This window comes from Lolium rigidum, chromosome 5 (genome assembly GCF_022539505.1).
Source record: "Lolium rigidum isolate FL_2022 chromosome 5, APGP_CSIRO_Lrig_0.1, whole genome shotgun sequence".
NCBI lineage: Eukaryota > Viridiplantae > Streptophyta > Magnoliopsida > Poales > Poaceae > Lolium > Lolium rigidum.
Window position 1 is genome coordinate 258,589,646 of NC_061512.1, and position 18,939 is coordinate 258,608,584.

At 44.3% G+C, this 18,939-nt stretch overlaps 4 protein-coding genes and 1 pseudogene across 5 annotated transcripts; 3 read left to right on the top strand and 2 right to left on the bottom strand.

Moving 5' to 3' along the window:
- Positions 1-290: 290 nt before the first annotated feature.
- On the top strand, positions 291-2,693 carry LOC124654624 (protein Rf1, mitochondrial-like). Of its 2 annotated transcripts, XM_047193618.1 has the most exons (3): positions 291-2,143; positions 2,255-2,325; positions 2,444-2,693. In XM_047193618.1, the coding sequence occupies exon 1, from the start codon at positions 310-312 to the stop codon at positions 2,047-2,049; it is 1,740 nt and encodes a 579-aa protein (XP_047049574.1). In that variant the 5' UTR covers positions 291-309; the 3' UTR covers positions 2,050-2,143; positions 2,255-2,325; positions 2,444-2,693. The 2 variants fall into 2 exon arrangements, with proteins under 2 accessions (XP_047049574.1, XP_047049573.1); XM_047193617.1 differs by having other exon boundaries at positions 2,255-2,693.
- A 223-nt stretch (positions 2,694-2,916) lies between these two features.
- On the top strand, positions 2,917-3,277 carry LOC124657518 (annotated as a pseudogene).
- A 565-nt stretch (positions 3,278-3,842) lies between these two features.
- On the bottom strand, positions 3,843-5,095 carry LOC124657519. Its single transcript, XM_047196058.1, has 4 exons — positions 5,087-5,095; positions 4,884-4,992; positions 4,653-4,804; positions 3,843-4,181 (listed from the first exon to the last, which is right to left on the bottom strand). Exons 1-4 carry the CDS (start codon positions 5,093-5,095, stop codon positions 3,843-3,845), a joined length of 609 nt encoding a protein of 202 aa, XP_047052014.1.
- A 1,453-nt stretch (positions 5,096-6,548) lies between these two features.
- On the top strand, positions 6,549-7,431 carry LOC124651189 (U11/U12 small nuclear ribonucleoprotein 31 kDa protein-like). The gene has a single exon (XM_047190317.1). The coding sequence runs from the start codon at positions 6,549-6,551 to the stop codon at positions 7,323-7,325; it is 777 nt and encodes a 258-aa protein (XP_047046273.1). The 3' UTR covers positions 7,326-7,431.
- A 2,954-nt stretch (positions 7,432-10,385) lies between these two features.
- On the bottom strand, positions 10,386-14,792 carry LOC124654078 (protein NLP1-like). The gene is made up of 5 exons (XM_047193111.1): positions 14,573-14,792; positions 13,706-14,460; positions 13,494-13,541; positions 12,012-12,882; positions 10,386-11,276 (listed from the first exon to the last, which is right to left on the bottom strand). The coding sequence occupies exons 1-5, from the start codon at positions 14,724-14,726 to the stop codon at positions 10,399-10,401; spliced, it is 2,706 nt and encodes a 901-aa protein (XP_047049067.1). The 5' UTR covers positions 14,727-14,792; the 3' UTR covers positions 10,386-10,398.
- Positions 14,793-18,939: the final 4,147 nt, after the last annotated feature.

Consider the following 18,939-nt stretch of genomic DNA (forward strand, 5'->3'; position numbering starts at 1 on the left):
GCGGGCGCCCTGAACGGCTTTCTCGCTGCCCTCGCCCGCGCGCCGGCCTCCACCGCCTGCAGCGACGGCCTATCGCTCGCCTTCGCCCTCTTCAACCGCATGCCACGAGGCGATGGCGCGCCGGTGCCGCCGCCCACAGTCCACACGTACGGCATCCTGCTCGACTGCTGCTGCCGCGCGCGGCATCAAGACTTAGCGTTTGCCTTCTTCGGCCACTTCCTCAGGGCGGGCCTCAAGGCAAACATCGTTATCGTTGGCATCCTCCTCAAGGTGCTCTGCCGCGCAAAGCAGACAGATGAGGCTCTGGACATGCTGCTTCACAGGATGCCGCATCTGGGCTGCGTGCCTGATGCCATCTCATACAACACGGTTATCAAGGGTTTATGTGATGATAGCAGGAGCCAGCATGCGCTCGAGCTACTCCGGATGATTGCAAAACAAGAAGCTGGCTGCTCCCCTAACGTGGTGTCATATACCACGGTTATCCATGGATTCTTAAAGGAGGGTAAATTCAGCACGGCAAGCAACCTATTCCATGAAATGGTGCAGCAGGGCGTTGTTCCTAATGTGGTGACATTTACCTCGATGATTAATGTGTTGTGCAAGCGTGGAAGAAGCAAAGAAGCTAGACAGATTCTGGATTGCGCGATTCTGAAGGGCCTCAAACCGAATATCGTGGCATACTCTACCATGCTTCACGGGTACGCTACAGAAGGAAGCCTCGTTGATATGAATAATCTCTACAACTTGATGGTAGGAAGAGGTGTTGTACCTGACCAATATGTTTTCAACATATTGATCAGTGCACATGCTAAGTGTGGATTGGTGGATGAGGCCTTTCTTATCTTTGAAGACATGCAGAAACAGGGAGTGAAACCGAATGTTGTGACCTATTTAGCCATGATAGATGCGTTTTGCAGAAAGGGTAGGATGAATGATGCTATTCAACAATTCAACCAGATGATTGATATGGGGGTACCACCGAATATACCGACTTACAGCTGCCTGATTCAGGGTTATTGTACACATGGTGATTTACTGAGAGCTAAAGAATTGGTTCATGAAATGAAGGAAAAAGGCATCCGTTGTCCTGGCGTTATGTTCTTTACCTCAATAGTGAACAACCTATGCAAAGAAGGAAGGGTGACAGATGCACAAGATATCTTTGACTTTATGATACATATAGGTGAGAAGCCCAATGTTATCACATTTAGTTCACTGATTGATGGATACTGCTTGGTTGGCAAGATGCAGATAGCATCTAGATTATGTGATGATATGGTATCGATTGGCATTCAGCCTAATGCCATTACGTACAATACACTTATTGATGGATACTTTAAAGCAGGAATGGTGGATGCTGCATTGACTCTATTCAGAAAAATGTCATGTATGTCAACTAAACCGGATACTCTTACTTATAACATCATAATGGATGGATTATTTAAGGCTGGTAGAACTGTTGCTGCAAAGGAAATGTTCCATGAGATGGACAAAAGTGGAGTGAGATTGTCCATTGATACATACAATATAATTCTCAGTGGGCTTTGTAAAAATGGTTGTGCCGATGAAGCAGTCATGATGTTTGACAAGTTGCGAGCAATGAACCATAAGTTTGATATTAGAAGTCTAACTATTATAATTGATGCAATGTTTAAAGTTGGAAGAATAGAGCAAGCTCAGAATTTGTTTGCTGCAATACCAGCCAAGGGATTGGTACCTACCGTTATAACGTACACTACGATGATGTCAAACCTTATAGAAAAAGGATTGATAGAAAAAGCTGACAGTATATTTTCATCAATGGAGAGGAGTGGTTGTGCTTCCAACTCTGGTATGCTAAATATTATTATCAGAAAGTTACTGAATAAAGGTGAAATAGTCAGGGCCATCAATTATATGTCCAGAGTTGATGGGAAAAGCATGTCGCTTGAAGCTTCAACTATTTCCCTGTTGATAACTCTCTTTTCAAGGAAAGGGATATACCATAAGCACAAAGATTTGCTCCCAGAAAGGTATCAGTTTTTGGAAGGAGACATCCACAGTTGACATGTACTTAAACCCTTGAAAGGCATGCTTAAGATTTTCATTGCAATGAGTCATTTCTGCTGGTACAAGAAATGCAGGCTGCTGCGAGTACAAAGTTAGTACCTGATTCTTTATTCTCATATTCCAATGTGTTGAAATTATGGAATGTGAACTATTGATGAATTAGTAAGAACATCATTTTTTATATTGTTTTTTGTTTTCGTAGGATGATCAGAGGTACAACTGATTACATTTGTTACAAAAATGGCTTCTGGTGACTGGTGGTGATTGTTCAAGGTATTGAAATGTGTTGTTCCACAAGATGTTTATTTTTTTGGTTGTATGTTAGTGATTTGACAATTGTACATGAGCTGAATAGTAGCACCCTGCTCTGCCATCATCACATTGCTCACAGAGCTGGAGAATGACATCATAACCATTGGGTTCCAGACAAGCTGTAGTGTGATTCTTTGACACCATGGGACGCTCTTTTCCTGTGTTCTTCGTCAAGAGGGAGGCTAAGAGAAAGCTATTTAATCTCGTGTACACCAATCCTGTGTTAGTTCTTTGTTTGGTTCTGATGAACTAGGACTGGGCAATGATTCTTAGAGTTAGAAGTAGACATGATTGGAAGACAACCTTAAGTTATTCTGCATGGCTGCTCTGGATTCGCATTAGTGCCATATTACTGGGGTTTTAACCATATTAACTGCTCTGAACAAATATACCAAAAGGTCAATCAGGGTCACTGATGAGGTGGCATGAAATTCGCCACCTACTCCCATGGCTTGTTCACACTTGACACTTCAAACGAAAATACATTAGGCTTGAGAGATGATTGAAAACTTCAAGAAAGTTCTAATTTGCATACTAGCTAACACTCAAACCATGAACTGGAAAGGCTCCGGGTGCTTGCCATGCGCCTCCGAGTGGACGGCCAACTTGGTGGACCGGCAGAGCGGCCGCGTGCTGGTCACCGCCTCCTCCATCGAGAAGCCCCTCCGGGACGGGCTGGAGTGCGGTCGCGCCTGCAACACCAAGGCCACCGCCGCTGTCGGCGAGGTGCTCGCCATGCGCCTCCGGGTCGACGGCCTGGCCAGCGAGCCCATCCACGCCGCCGCCGCCAAGGAGGTCCAGACGAAGGGCTTCAAGAACCGCACCAAGGTCTGGGCCATCCTCAACGCGCTCCGCGACCACGGCGGTCAACCTCCGCGTCGACGACGACGGTGACCACCGCCGGCATGTCTGACTGACTGACAGGCAGGCATTAGTGTTCAGTGCGTTCCTCAATTCTACTTCTAGTTCTGTTCTGCTGATGTTGCCTCAAGCCATTATACTTCAGTTACTATTTGAGTGTACCATGTCATTCTGCTGATGTTGTCTCATGCCACTGAACTGTTCTAGTTCTCACCTCTCAGTTAGTTTAATACGGAGTACTACATGTTAATGCTATTTAACATGGAGAATTGGCCACCTATAGAGACACATGATACATATTGTTTGCTGTGTTGCAAGGTCACCACTGAAATTTATTTAGCTTCTATGTAAACAGAACGAACCTTGCAGTCTACCTGAATCAGATTTTTGGTCAAGTGTAGATGATATGCAGTGACAAATATACCAAAAGATCTCGCTGCTATAGTGGCATAGAGTTTACACCCCATGCCCATGGCTAGTTCACACTTCAAACAACGGTACATCAGGCTTCAGAGGTGCATAGAAACTCAGGAAAGTTACCATTTGCATACTAACAATAAGGGTTTACACCGACCATACAATGAAGTTTAATAAGCGAAACCATGAACTGGATATGCTCAGTCAAATAGCGAGCAACCGAGTGATTCAAGTTTCTCGTACGCTTTGAGCTGACTCAAAGCACTATCTAGCAGAGTCTTCTTGCTACTGCTGATCACTTCCCTGGACTGTCTGAGCTCATACTTGGCCACAGTCAGCTCGTTCTTCAGGTTCTTGATTTTCAGCGTATCCCTGACCTTCTCGAGATCCCTGATCTTCTCTTCAATCAGATGCACATCCTCATGGTCAGACCAAACTCCTGATGGTGCTAGAGCACAGGACACGTTATCTGGTGATGGTGGAGCTGAAGGTGCAGTGTGCCCCATTCTTGAACTGCTTCCCAGAACCAATATCATTTTCTGCAAGCAGATAGTGGTTCAATTAGAGGTGTGGAAATCACTTTGGAAATACGAAACCTTTTTGTCATGTTTCTATTTTTACATGGTTTTTTTTTCCCAATACCTTTTCATCATGTTCTGTTTCATAGAGTTTGATCTTTTGTTCCATCTGTCTAGCAAGCAAGCACACAGTGCACATGATCACTGTGGAAATAGGTAACCAGAACCAGTCACTCTCTGAAGTGTTAAAAAACTATCAGCCGTTCAAGTTCAGTTTTTGACATGTGGATTATCAGTTCTTACATGGCTTTTAGCCCGATATATTTTAAGATTTGATTACTTCATGCCCTTTGATATGTGTATTTTCTATCTGCTAAGCACAAAATAAACATGATCCTTCTTGCCATTTTTCCAGTGGATACATTCATTTGTAAAGCCAAGAACATCACAGTAACGCTCTTCATTCTGCCCTAGTAGACGAGGGGTAAGTACCTGATTACGATTCTCAACTGGTGGATCAGGGCAAACGATCTTGGCATCCTTCATTGTCTTCCTCTTCAGCCACTGGCGAAGCTCCGCCGGATTCACCTTCCCTGCCACAGCAACAACCCCAGTGTCGACATCTCCCACCGATCTCTCGACTCCTGTTGAACCAAAGGAAAAATCAGGCAAAACGTTCCAAGAAAGAACAAATCAAAGAGGGGTCAGGGAGGCTGCGTGTACCTTTGAAGCTCCCGATGGAGGCCATGGCTTTCTCGACCTTGCTAACGCACCCCATGCACCGGCACTGCATGTCAACCTGGAGGCTGAACTGCCTGTTCTCGGCTCCGTCCTGCGAAGATTCAAAAGCTATCTGGTTAAGGTCTGATGAGAGCAGCAGAGTAACATGAATGGATCAGAGAAGAAGAAGGTGAGAGCTTCGTCACCGTTGCCATGGCTGAGTTCAGACTTGAGAGGTTGCAAGCTTTGGTTGTGCGGGGACTGGGGAGGGTTTTGAGGAGGTCGAGGGTGGTTTAAATACACAGTGTGATCACAGTCGAGTTGCTGGTAAACGGGTGCCACTTATTGCTGATTAACCGGATTGGACGGCGCGAAGTTCCATGCGGTCCTGTGATGAATCAGAAGAGCCACTCCAAAACGGATTTCTAGGATTATCATCCTGTTCACATTAGTCAATCAGCGTTCTGTAATCCTCAAAGGTCAACATTCTTCCTTCGAGAGGAGAGATCATGTGTTTCCATTAACTTAATTGCACTTCTTGACTAAATTTCGTATGCATATTTTTGCTCATATAGACTAAATTTTGTATATGCATCACCCGCGATAATGGTGACACGAGATTCCACTCTGAATCGTGTGATGAGAATGAGACTCTCTTTCTATTTTGTCTTTGACAATCAACGGGTGATTATTTAATAAATCTGAATTAAAAAAAAACGCTAGAAAGGAAGAGGCGGATCTAGGGTTCCACCCTAGCCGTTGTCGCCATCTGCTTCGTCTCCTCCGTCTCCGGTAGGGAATCGACGGGTCCCCACCTCCTTTGCTTGCCGCTCTGGCAGCGGAAAGGTGTGGAGAACTGGAGACCTCAGACCTGCTCTCGACGCTATATCAAGGTCCCTAAAATTAGAGTTTGGTCAACCAGTAGCGACATTATGGTGGCTATGGCAACGCCGTCCAAGACAAGAATAAGGTATTCCCGCCTCCGCATCCACCTCGTCGGCAGCGATCTCGTCGGTATCATCGAGGAGGGTGGGGAATTGTCTTATCGACGCTTCCATGGAGTGGTGGATCTCGGTTAGTCTATTTGTGCTGCAGGTTTGGTGTTACAAGATTTGGATCAAATGAAGGGTTCAGTGGCGACGACTTCGGTTCAGGGCGCCGTTCCTTAGGGGCACGCGTACGAAGAATTCCCGACTGTCATCACCAACGCCAGGCCGGCTCCGGTAGGGGAGTGGCGACATTGGTGCGTCACCGGCTCGCTCTCGTAACGGTGGTGGTTAGGTTGTCCAAGAACCTCAGTGTAATTTTTATTATCTTTGAGGTGTTTTGTACTCTTCGTGATCTTCTATAGAAGATCCGAATCTTTCTCGCGAAAAAATAATAAACCTGGACTAGTTTTTTTTTGAGCAACAATAAACCTGGACCAGTTTTGTTTTTGTTTTTGAGCATCATAAAGCTGGACTAGTGGATCAGGGCAATGTGCATTCAGTCACACACGACCAGCGCTCGGAAAAAAAAAGTATATCTTTCACACGGCCCAAAATGAGCACATTTTAGCCCACGTTTGCCATTTTTACGGTTCTCCTCATCTACGGGCCCATTAACGCTTCAGCCCATCAAAACATATGGCGTCCTCTCGGAAGTGGGGAATTGGGGAAATAGCTAACAATGTCTCGCCGGAGGCGGCAGGGCTCCAACTCCGACGGCGAGGATGACAGCTTCCTCTACCGCTATCTGCTGCCCTCCTCCTCCTCCGCCACCGCCGGCGCTTCCGGCACCCACGGAAAGCCTGGCAGCGGTAGCGGCTCGGGCGGGCTCGCGCCGTCCAAGTCGACGTACGTCTCCAATCTGGACTTCGCGCTGACCAACTCCGACCTGCACACCCTCTTCTCCCGCTTCGGCAAGGTGGCCCGCGTGACCGTCCTCAAGGACTGCGCCTCCCGCAGCAACAGGGGCATCGCCTTCGTCCTCTTCGTCCGCCGGGAGGACGCCGCCGCCGCCGCCGCCGGGATGCACGGCAAGCTGCTCAACGGCCGCACCCTCGCCGCCTCCATCGCCGAGGACAACGGCCGCGCCGCGCAGTTCATCCGCCGCCGCGAGTACCGCGACAAGTCCCACTGCTACGAGTGCGGCGGGGAGGGCCACCTCTCCTACGAGTGCCCCCGCAACCAGCTCGGGCCCCGCGACAGGCCGCCGCCCTCTAAGAAGTCGCGCCGTGGCGCCGGCGCCGGACGCGGGGGCGGTGGCGGCGAACGAGACGGGCCCTCCTGGCAGTCGGACGATGACGACGGCGTCGCCGCGGCCTTCGAGGACGACAGGTGGGCGTCGGTGGTGGACACGAGGGGAGAGGAGGAGAAGGCGGCCGAGAAGACGGCCGAGAAGGCGGCGAGGAAGGAGAAGCGGAAAGGCTACTTCAGTGACGAGAGCGACGAGGATGCTGACTGAGTTTCTTCAGACTGTGGTTTCTAGCCTTCTTGTGAGATAGTGTCTTCTGTATCCCAGTTTCCATGGATTTTTATCAGTTGATCAATGAATAATTTCATGTTGCAAACCTTGTCTCATTACCTGTGCCCACGTTTCTACAAGCTTGTTAGGTATGAACAATTTCCCTGGTTTGCTTATTTTGACCTGCCACAATATGTTCATTCGCATAAATAATTTCAATTTTTTTTTTTACATCTCGCTTATGCTTGCATTGTTCTGTTTAGGATCGTGGAGAGTGTAGATTATTAATGAACTAGTGCCAGTGTCCTGATATCCATGTTTTCTTGATAAGGACTGTATTTTGCTTCCTGTAGCTTGTCGCGGACTATAAAAGGTTGCTAGCAGTGTGTGCTCGGTTGAATTCCATCTGTAATATGCATACCCCAGTTGCCTTAATTTGCCCTCTTATATCTGTGTGCTGTGAATCTTAACCCTCTCGGGTTAGCCCACCATATTGCATGAGGAAGAATTTGGTGCAGCAAGTCATCGTGCCAAGACACTAATAATCTAAGAAACACAGAGGCAGAAAATGTTATAAAGTACAACTTTTGGTTAGCAGTTAGCATATTTGAGTCTATCTCTTTATTTAAATTGGAGCCATATTTGAATATTTCTCTTTAGTTTAATTTATAAAGTAAAGACGCAGTTCATTTCTTGAAGCCGTACTTCTCACCATCTGATGAAAACAGGTCATGCTCTGTTATAATCGTGCCTGCTGTCCATTCTGCTTGTTCTAGTTGATCACAGGGGTGTTTCACTTTGTGGATACAAGTACAACTATATACTTGCATCTTGTTCACAATTGCATTTCTTCTGTCCATTTCAATATCTGCCCTGGAACTTTTGGGCACCTCTGTTTGATACTGACGCCCTGGAGATCCATATAGATGCACCTGAATTCTAATGTTACGCTTGGCATCAAGTTGGAGACACGGTCTGCCTTCTCTCTAAAGGACAGTTTGGCTTAACCTGCATGTCTATCCTTGAGACTCAAGAAGTGGAGGACCCCATCAAGTGTCTTATGGTGAGCTTGGAACAAGAGCAGTTCTCAGGATATGGCAAGGCTGTGAGTCCTTTCTTGTTTGCTCGCAGGCTCATAGTATGCACAGCGAATCATACACAGGGAATTCGCCACTGCCATCATTGTCGAAGTCCTTGGTTGCAATGGTGCCACTTGAGGTCACTCTGCCATTATACTTGATGCAGTATTGACACTTGAATGTGACTTCAGCTTATTATTGTTCTGGTGCTAATTTTTATTGTTATAGAAGTAATGACTTACGCCTTTTTGCATTAAAGAGGACAAGAATTCTCAACAAGGTTTCATGCAAGATTGTGGAACCAAGTGAGCCTGATGGAAATATTGACAATAGCTGTCAGGCAACTTCCATTGGTTGGTCCCTGACCCTCCGGTCGATGGCCTTTAACTTGACAGGGAGATATCTGTCAGTCAAGAATGAATGGTGTTTGAAAATGAGCCGTTGATATCCTGGTTGGAGGACCTAAGTATAAATCTGACAGTGTAGGGATGGCCTCCCATTGTCTCCTCACTTGCTCTCTCAATGCTACTGTGTTTGGTTTGTCTTTTGGGATGTGGAGGGTAGGTGAATTTCAGTACATGCATGTCTCTAACATCAGAGGTCAGTAACGAAAGTTTAGCATGTCCTGGCTGATACGCCTTGGAAGGCTTATGAAAATGACTAAACCATAAACGACAAATCAACTAGAGAAGTAAATCTCAGTCATCTGAAATGATTTTGTTGCATTTCTTGTATTTTATCTTTTGGAACCATTATTTCAGTTCTAGAAACACATTTTCAGGAGATGATATGATGTACCTTCTATGTTGTTTGACCTTATTGGTGGATAATGTAGATGTATTATTTCTAAACTGTCAACTTTTCAGTGAGAAATTATCCATCAGATCTGTGAGAACTGTTGTGTTGCATCCACAGATGTAGGTTTTTCCATACTTGTTTGTATTGTGGTTGCATCTACTTATGCATTTAGTATGTCTAACCACTAAGCTACATACTTGTTACTTTTCTTATTCCAGTCATTTTGTAGTTTGGATCATCAACAGGGGGACGACTGAAAAATAAATTGTTCCATATATGTTCCATTCTCGTTCTCCAAACATCCCAAAATTACTCATCAGTTAATTACAAAAGCACATGAACTGGTTATTTTAATGTCAGTTGCATTTTAGGCATACTAACAGGGACAAACTTCTTTCATGCTCAAAGTTGCTAGATCACTGATGTAGTTCAATCTGCATATTGATATCGACCATATAGTTGATAAATTTAGAACTTCTTAAAGAAAACAAATGTAGTCTGTACATTGTCTTTCTCAAGAGACACTTCATGTGGTACGAGTGTACCGTACATATTTAACTTTTTCAGGACAAACAAATTGAACAAAATATCCTAATCCTCCAATATCTGGAACTAATCCAGAATAATTACTGCAGAACTTTTTGTTTGAAAAGCAGAGCTCCATGTCCATTGAATGATGAAGCACGCTGAATAACTCGAAAGCGTTGCTGCTGGTAACTTGGTTGAGGTGCTGAATGCTGTAATATCCTCTGAAGGGAGCACTGAAGTTGATCAGTAATCAAACACAGGCCATTGGGGATTAATGCACATCAACATTCCAAGAACCAAAAGGTATCTGGAGGAAACCTTACGTAGATATATTTCACCATATCAACTCAATCAAGTTGGACTGTCTTTCAGAGTTTGGGGCGCATCAATGAGAGTATTTACAAGTCAACGCATGCTTTCTTCAGTGTATCCTAATTTTCAAAACTGGCTTTCCCATAGTCAAGTATTCTAATGTCAGCAGCAGCTCCTAACCTCAGAATCAAATCAAAAGTTAATCCAGCTATCATCATAACTAGGTGTGGTATGCTACTTGGCACATAACATGGGCTACCAAGAATTCTCTCTGGGTTTCCCTGGGGTAAAACCAAGCACTGCTTCTTCGTAGATTTCTGATTAAATCTGACAAGCTTGTGAGGCCTATGGCATCTTCATGACAAACCAGTGTGACCAATAGTGACCCTTGTTTCTGGGCTAGCAACTAGATGAACTGAAATTTTGACAGTTTGGATATTTGCTAGTTTATATACATGAAGGCACTCTTGTAAATCTGCATCACATGTCATCAGGACCCACTCCGAATCATCGTCCAGGTACTTAACAATCATAGAACTTGTGTCTACTATACCCAAACGTCTTGCCATCTCCTGCTTCAGTTCTTGAAAGCCACACTCAGGCTTCAATCTGAACCTGACCTTTTCTGAGCCAAATGTGGCCTTTACTCTCATATCTACATCCGTATTCTGTTTGGGGGGTGATAGGCTCCGAGAATAATGCTGTTCACCTATAGCCTCTTGATAACCATTATGTAAAAGATCTCGTGGTGCCTCCTGAACTGAGAAATGTCCATTTAATGTGGCATTTTCTGTTTGCAGGGTTGGGACAGGGCTGTGCTTCAAAGGACTTCCAGACTTCATCAAATCAACACCATATGATGGTGGATGCTGTGTTGCTCCACCACTGCAGGACGGGCTTGAATCAGAACTTTGGCTGCATGATGAGTGTGAGTGTGAGGTTGATGGTACATTGTTGCCTAGCCTGTGGTGTTGGTGCTTCTCAAAATCATTAAGATTGGTCTGCTGAGTTGGTGGAACAGTGATGCTTGCTGACAAATTGTTATCTGATGATACAGGGGTGTTTGTGAGATCCTTGTACAGGGTATTAAGCTGGAAAGCCGTCTCTCCTCCATGAACCGAATCGATGATCTGTTGCAGCTTTCTTAGAGAATGGTCTACCTTCTTGATCTTTCGTGATGGCCAGCGATTTATGCCATGGGTCCTGCATATTCTTTTCAGGGTGGTAGGGCACACTGTGTAAGAGAAACAAGTATGGTGAGTATATATCCAGTCAACCTGAAATGGTTCTTCTTTTCTTGTTTGTCACTAAATCAAAGATTATGACAGTACAAGTATCTTTCACACACAAAGTTTGATCATAACTTGGAGACATGATGAGTTTAGGTCCTAGTTCTGGCAAGTTATGTCTTACATGAACCCTAATCTGTATATTGGAGGCAGAGAACACAAATATTTCTAAGTCAGTTATATAGTTGACTGTTTTGTCATGTAAAGTTGCTGTTAGCTGCAAGCAAATGAATATATTGACTTACAATACATCGATCAATCTAAGCCTTGTAGTACATCTACTAACTAATTGTAGATAGCAACTTTATCTGCTGTGGCAGTTCTTGAGAGTTGAGCCTACTGTTTTATACTCATTTTGTTTTTCCTTATGTTTATGTTATTATAACTATAGGGCAAACTATCAATAAAAAATTTCCTTCTCTTTCCCTTAAAGAGAAACAGCACAAAACACATAAAAGGGTGATAAGAATGTTCATCTCTTATTACGAAGAGCACGTGGAGGTTGACTTTCTTGTGGATGCAAAAATGACAATGTGGATGCAATATTATCTTATTGAGCATTTAGGTTAGCATGATGACTCCCTTGTATTACTATAGTTTAATGAATGGTGGTATCTACTAAAACAGTAACGTGTTCATAGCTAAATCTTGCATTTATTTGAGGAGTTATTATCGCTCACCTCCTAGGCTCTTCGCTGCATCTTTCAGGCTACCAGCAAAGTACTGCCGAAGAACCTGTAAGCTCACAGTCTTCTCCGTCTTTGTGCGCCTTTTTCCTTTGCTGCCTTCTGCTGATGTCTGAATGCCAGCTAAAGATAAACTCTGCCCTCCATGGATACTTTGTTCAGCTAAATCTGATTCTTTCTGTGAATACCCTGCTAGACTTGTCCAAGAAGCTTCCTCTGTATGTTCTGTTGCTTTGTCTCCAAAGGACAACTCCTCAACTTTGTTCTTCCCCTGGGGACAAAACGAGTTCAACTCATTCATTTCAAGCAGTGCCTCATCCTCCATCTCCTTGTCTGTAACCACGCGTAGAGTTTGGCAAGCACTGCGCATGGTGCCCGACAAGGAGTCCAGTACGGCCTTCTGCTCCTCGAGAGCTTCACAGTCAGTTGGCAGAAAGAATTCCAGCACGAAGTCCGCTGTCCCAGTGCGTGTGCACCTCAATCGGATTGCCACTGCACCTTTTAAGTTGAAGATCTTTGCATGGTGAGACAATGGATATTCCAGTTTTGTTGAAGATCCAATGTCTGGTAGGAAGCACGGCTGATTTGTGGTGAAGGCTTTCCCTGCAACCCCTTGCCCACGCAGAAGGTGGTGGTCAGAGCAGGCGTCGTGGAAGTTCTGCATCTTCGGATCATTGACGTAGGATGCCGCGTCAATGGTGGAGATGCAGTACCTGTAGTTTTCATCGGAGTGGCGGCTGCCCCGTTTCTCTTGCTGAGCACATGTGACCCAGGTCTGAGCTAATGGGAGCCTGTGGGTGATGCAGGCTGCTCTTAGGACTTCCAGTATCTCTGGCAAAGCATCTCTGTAGGAAGCACTGTTGAGCTGGTTGATAATCAGCAAGAGCAGATATCAGTGCCATTATATCATCTTGAGGTATTTATGTACATTTACTGTTAGTTGTGTTAGGGCAGACCTTCAGTTGACAAATTAGTATTTTACATAGACCCTCTGCTTTCACAAAATAATAAATGTGACGCTATACTACATAACTATTATTTAACCCTCTCAAGTCTCAAGGACTCAATACTGAAAACTAGTTCAATTTTCTCCACGAGACCATGATGGTTGTATTATTACTGGTTCATCTAACTGGACTTGAGCCAACCATCTGAAAAAGCCACCTCACACAGTAAAATAACCAAAAAAAGGAAACAAAGAAGAATCATTTCTCTTCTCTTTCTCCTTTCTCCTCTCTGGTGTGTCCTGCTTTATTTGGTGATCTAACACAGATTGGGATGCCACGTAAATGACCAATATTGGTTAAAACGCTTTGTGAACCACCGCTAATGGGGTGATTTTTCTGGGTAACAAAATTTGGGAGGTTAAATAACAAATTTTGTACTAGAGGGTCCAACCTAAACTTTCATGAAAGCAGAAGGAAACCAAAACTCAAAGCTGTGATGCAGCAGTAGTGAATTCATTTTGCTACCTACCTTTGCGCGTGGAATGCTTGAAACTTGCGTGCTTCTCAGATTAACTGCCTGCAAAAGAGAATGGCCCTTAAGAAATCTCAATTCTGGAAAAAAATAAGTTGATTGTTTCCTATTGTAGACATTAGTTGTGTGTATAACAAACATGCTCTTTCAGCAACTATACTTGCTGCATACTGATGTTTGAAGTTTCAGGTTAAGTGAGGCATCAATACCTGGAGAGCAGTGCAGATGTTGTTGATCTCAGATGTGAAGTTGAGCTTCTGTTTTGTCATGATCAATTCCATAACACCCAAACACGTGTAGTTCCCCTGCTCGAACACCGGAAGCCCCATCGTCCCATGGACGTTCAAGGACTGGGCATCGTTCACCCGGGGGTATTCATATCTGGTGAAGTAGCGAACATCCGGAGACCACTCGGGGAGCTTGCCAATGAATACCCTCCCTGGGAGCCCCACCGGCACCGGCGAGGACTCCGACGCGACATCTGCAGAGAACGTGTATCGTGTCGACACATCCCTGAACCGTCTGAGGCTCTCAGAGCTCTTGTCAAGAGAGAACGGCTGCCCGGTCGTTGACAACACCAGCTGCCCATCGTTTCCTTTGACAGGCAACCACAGCTGCACGAGCACATCGGTGTCTCTTTGCGTCTCCTTGATGTGTGCTAGTGCTTGGTCAAGCCGTTGCCGGAAGGTGGAGCTTGACTGCATCCAGAAGGTGTTATTTGCACTTGTCGGCGGCATGGTGGTGGTGGCTGTGGCATCTGAGAGGAAGGTGGAAGGAGAAGCAAAGTAGTTGGACGAGCGCGAAGCGTTGGTCGCCACTTCAAGCCAGCCGTTGTCACCGGAGAGCAGCTGTTCCAGGAGATCCAAGTCAACCGCAGCACCCTCGGATGACGTGGTGCGCGCCATGGAGATGCTGGGCTGGGCGCCTCTTCCGTCTTCCATACAGGTAAAGCCTCCTTCAGAACCTGATCACACAATTTGACACCATAATAACACTGCATCAGTGTTTAGAGCCATGAAAGATAGGTAGTCTTAGAATTGATGATAGCAAAATAGCATGCAAGTCAGTCACAATACTTGTCCTCTCCTGTTGGGAATCAAGAAGCATGGTTGGGTGATGAACATCTTGGGTGAGCCAAGAATTTGAGGGTGGGAATCTAGGGAAGATCTTTGTGTCAGATGTGCTGGTGTTTGGGTTGCAGGGTGCGGGTGGTAGGCGAGAACACATCATTTTCTGCAGAAAGGAAGCAAAGAAAGAGATTGATAGAGGTAGTAGCTGCTCACTGGTAATCGTGTGCTGCCTCCCTTGTGGTCATGAAAAGAGAGTCTTCCCCTCCCTCTCTTCCTCCTAGCTCGGTGTTAGCCAGCCTCCTCCACCTAGCAGCAAGCAGCTCTAGAAAAGGTTCGGTGCTCCACCAGAACGCCCCCCACCATTCATTCCAGAGGCGCGCCTCCGCTGCTGAATCCTGCTTGCTGCTGTGAGATGGAAAAGGAAAACTAGAAATTGGCTATGCTTGTCCTGGCCTGTCCTCGCTTTGTTCCTGCCTTTCATTGTCTGGCTTTGTCGTAAGAACAAAGCCTGTGGGGGCCACCCACAACATTTCCATTTTCTTTATTTCTTAGAATCTTTCCCTCTCACTGAGGGGCCCCAACGCCACACAGGAATCCAACTATACCCACTTCCAGATTAAAGTCAACTTTGTGGCTAATTATGTGGCCTGAGAAGGATACCAGCATCTCCAACCAGTTATGTTTAATGGGTCTTACGTCATCTAGATGCAGCTAAACAAATAACGCTTGAACGTGTCGTATCTGATAAGTCCTTCTAATTCACTTTTTTTTTATTTTAAAGATCGTCTATCTTCCGATCTTTCGCAATACCAGTATACCATGGGCGGTTATATGGCAGGGATAAACCAAGGAGGGATATTTTGCCCAACAGAACTAATTCCGTCTATTTCCAAAAAATGGAACTAATTGTATATTGCTTTGTTTACAAGTAGTTGCCTATTGCTTGCTGCTCTACCTGTGTACCGATTTGTCATTCTCATAGTAAGTTTTTGGGACTTTATTGTGAGATCTTTTAGTTCTACAGAGAGTTGTGACAGTTGCTGATGTGACCATTCAGGAGGTTTCCTATGTGAAGCTGGTGGTGGAAACAGTCCTTTTTGGTTAGAGGGCCACATACAAGGCCACTAAATTGTAGGCCACAAGTTTTACATCAGTGATGTCATTGCATAGAGGGGATCAGGGAGGGTGCACTAATTGGAGATTCCAGTATATAGTTGTGTGGGGTCTAAAAAAATTGTCATCACTATGCAATGCACGGAAACCACAGATTCCGGTACAATTATCTGGAAAGGTCGGGAGTTTTAGTATCTTCCCACCACCGTTGCGTACACACGCTACATGATTCCCTCTAGCAACAAATTACATCATGACGAGCTTCAAAAAAACAAATTACATCATGAAACGTAGTCTTCGAAAAAATTAGTTACAAGAAAGCTTGTCTGCTGGAAATCCTTTTTCGATGATTATTGCATCTGAAGATGCACTTTCAACTGCCAAGTAATTTTTTCTGTCTACATTGAAACTAAATGATTGTACATTTCCAAATGTTTTTGTGTAAAAAGTGCTTATATACCTTCCTGTAAGAAAAGTGCTTAAATAACAGAAGAATAAATAAGATATACCACTGACAACTTTTTTTTTGTCGATAGTGAGGAAATTTTACAGATCCTAAATTGAAATATGAGTTGCTGGCTGTCTGGCACCAAACTATTTTAGATATAGATGCTTTATGAGCTAATAGAGTTTCTTTTCTAGGGATGACAGATGCACTTGCATAATTAAATATTGACCGTGCTTGTCCCCAGGATTGCATCTCGTAAAGCTACATTTGTACGGCTGGTTACGTATCTAAATAGGATTGGTTAGTGCTTTAGTTTAATCATCTTTTTTAGTTAGATCTTTACCTTACTCTTGTTGTATATGCTAGTTTACTTGGGAATATTAAAAAGGAAGGAAGTTGTTCGAAACAAGTATCAATTAATTAGCTAAATAATGGTGGTTTAGGTGGAGACACATGTGATCCCCAATACCAAAGTTCAATTGGGAAGGTTGATTATGCTAGGACAATAGATTTTTCTTCCCGAGGTTGTTCCCCTTTTGGGAAGGGCTTTAAAGATTGTCAGAATGTTAATTTGTTACACATAATATAATTACTTTGCTTGATTCCTCTCATGGTAACGTGCTTCTGCGCCCTGGTCAGGGACGAACGCGTTAGAATACACTTTGATTCATTATTCCATGACATGTCCAGGAATCTCGATGCCTCTTGGCAGTGCAACGAAGGCACCACCACCACAATACAACTGGCGCTACTTATAAAATTATGAACCTTTCCCCTCCCTTTTTACATCTGAATCTGCTCCTATTCTATTTTTTTTTATAAAAATCAAGGCTTAAATTGAAATGAAGTTTAGACTAGCTCACTTTGTTCGTATTTTGATTCCTCTCATTGAAAATTCTGGGAGCATAGAAGTACACCCATTATTATTTTTGTATTCCTCTGAACTAATCTGTTTTCTAGTGCCCACATGCGCTTGTTTATGTCAGCATTTGTTTGCTGCTGCATACATATAGTTGCTTGGATCAATATGAGAAGACACTAGTTGCAAGCCAGCACAAACGCTCATCTATGTGTTATAACCTGACATCACTCGGAAGAAAACAAATGGAGTGTCCCACTTTTCTCTGCTTGCTTTCCCTCCTAAATATAATGGTTCAGTCACTACCCTATAGCCCACCCACTGCAAATAGATCTATTTCTGCCTGTCTCATACACATTTGACCAAAAGCCTTGCTCTTCTTTAGTGGCATGCCAACACACATCAGCTCCCCTCCACCAGCTATGGAGAGGTTTCTTAATTCCCCGCCAATCAGATACCGGTTTTGTTGTTAAAATTCTCCGGTCGGTGGGTCCAGTCTAAAACGTCTACCTAATGCAGTGGGACCCACGAGGAGTCACCTCCAACACGGATCCAATCTCGGCGGTGGAACATGTAAAACTAATATTGATGCCATCGTTGATTGGCAGTTAACTTTGCGTGAATGATTTGCATTTTCTTGTGTGATTGTTTCAGAGGCTACACCACTTCTTAGTATTCTAGTGTTCTATTGAAGCTGTTCAATAACGTTGTACAGTCGTTGTACTTGTTCAGGACTGATGTTCAAGAAAAGACTTTGCTCGGCAATGCTAGGATCAGTTATTATCCACGAAAAGAACTGGCTGGATCACATTGTTAATCCAGACACGCAACAGCGTTGCACGCACTCATAGAATCTGACAACTAAGCTGGAAGCTGTATCTGAACTGCATCTACTCTATGGGGATTTGGATATCCCGAGTCAAGGGAGGTGATTCGTGCATGATTATAATTTGAGTTCTGCTCTATCCTCTATGTGCCAGAAAAGAGTATCCACATGGAGCTAGGTCGTCAGACATGACGATTGAAGGGATCTCGGAAACAAACAGCTGCTGAAAATTTCGTATTTCCTCTGACTTTGTGGTGCCAATGGTATGCTTGGAAGATCGTAAAAAGTCATAGAACGGTGATTATGATTGAAGTATCTGGAGGCAATGCTCAATCAGGTTACCTAGGATTCAGTATGTAAGCAGAGTTACAGAAGCGACAAATGAAGGAATTGGTACGATATGGAAGTCCAAGTATCTATTATCTTACCCGGAAGGCGCAATGTCAACTTCCTGTAGATGATGCTACTTCTGCATATCACTGGAACTAGTTATGGGAAAATAAAGAATGTGGAAAACTAGCGGGATAGTTACAACACGCACACCAGTAAACTTCGGCGTGAGATCTAGCATTTTTGTGACCTGTATAAAAACAGCTCTGTTTAACAGATCTGTACCATGCTGCTGTGCATAAATATTATGTGCTGGTTAGGAGGGAGCATGCATGTCCTGATCTGTCTTAAGGGATAAACTTGTTATCAATTATGCTGTCATCATCATTAGGTGTACATATATTAGCATCAATAATGAAGTCTCTTGGTCAAATTAGCAGCATTTGTTTTCCATTTTGCTGCCAGGGTTCATCGCACCATGATGCCCCTGTGCAATTAAACAAGATGCACCAGACACACGCACAAATAATAGTGGTACGGACTACGTCAGTGCAGCAAAGCAAGTAGTTAAATATACTGGGCAGAGATTATGGTGGTTTGAGAATCACATGCACCATTGTTCAGTGTAATTGGGCAATGGCCTGGGATACCAGTCTAAGCAGTTATATTTGGAGTTCATAAGTTACATTAGATTAGTCCCTTCTTTACAGCACTCAGTGTGCTACAATCATACGCTCTTGGAACTCTGGGAGTGGGTCGGTTGAGCTAGCATCAAGTCTCGGAGAAACACATATAAA

Coding starts and splice junctions, on each gene's coding strand:
- LOC124654624 (XM_047193617.1), top strand. CDS start 310: ATGCTGCTTCACAGGATGCCGCATCTGGGCTGCGTGCCTGATGCCATC.
- LOC124657519 (XM_047196058.1), bottom strand. Junction 4,805..4,883: donor CTCCATCGGGAGCTTCAAAG/GTACACGCAGCC, acceptor TTGGTTCAACAG/GAGTCGAGAGATCGGTGGGA. Junction 4,182..4,652: donor CAGTTGAGAATCGTAATCAG/GTACTTACCCCT, acceptor ATCTGCTTGCAG/AAAATGATATTGGTTCTGGG.
- LOC124651189 (XM_047190317.1), top strand. CDS start 6,549: ATGTCTCGCCGGAGGCGGCAGGGCTCCAACTCCGACGGCGAGGATGAC.
- LOC124654078 (XM_047193111.1), bottom strand. CDS start 14,726: ATGATGTGTTCTCGCCTACCACCCGCACCCTGCAACCCAAACACCAGC. Junction 14,461..14,572: donor TTCCCAACAGGAGAGGACAA/GTATTGTGACTG, acceptor TTGTGTGATCAG/GTTCTGAAGGAGGCTTTACC. Junction 13,542..13,705: donor ACATCTGCACTGCTCTCCAG/GTATTGATGCCT, acceptor TCTCTTTTGCAG/GCAGTTAATCTGAGAAGCAC.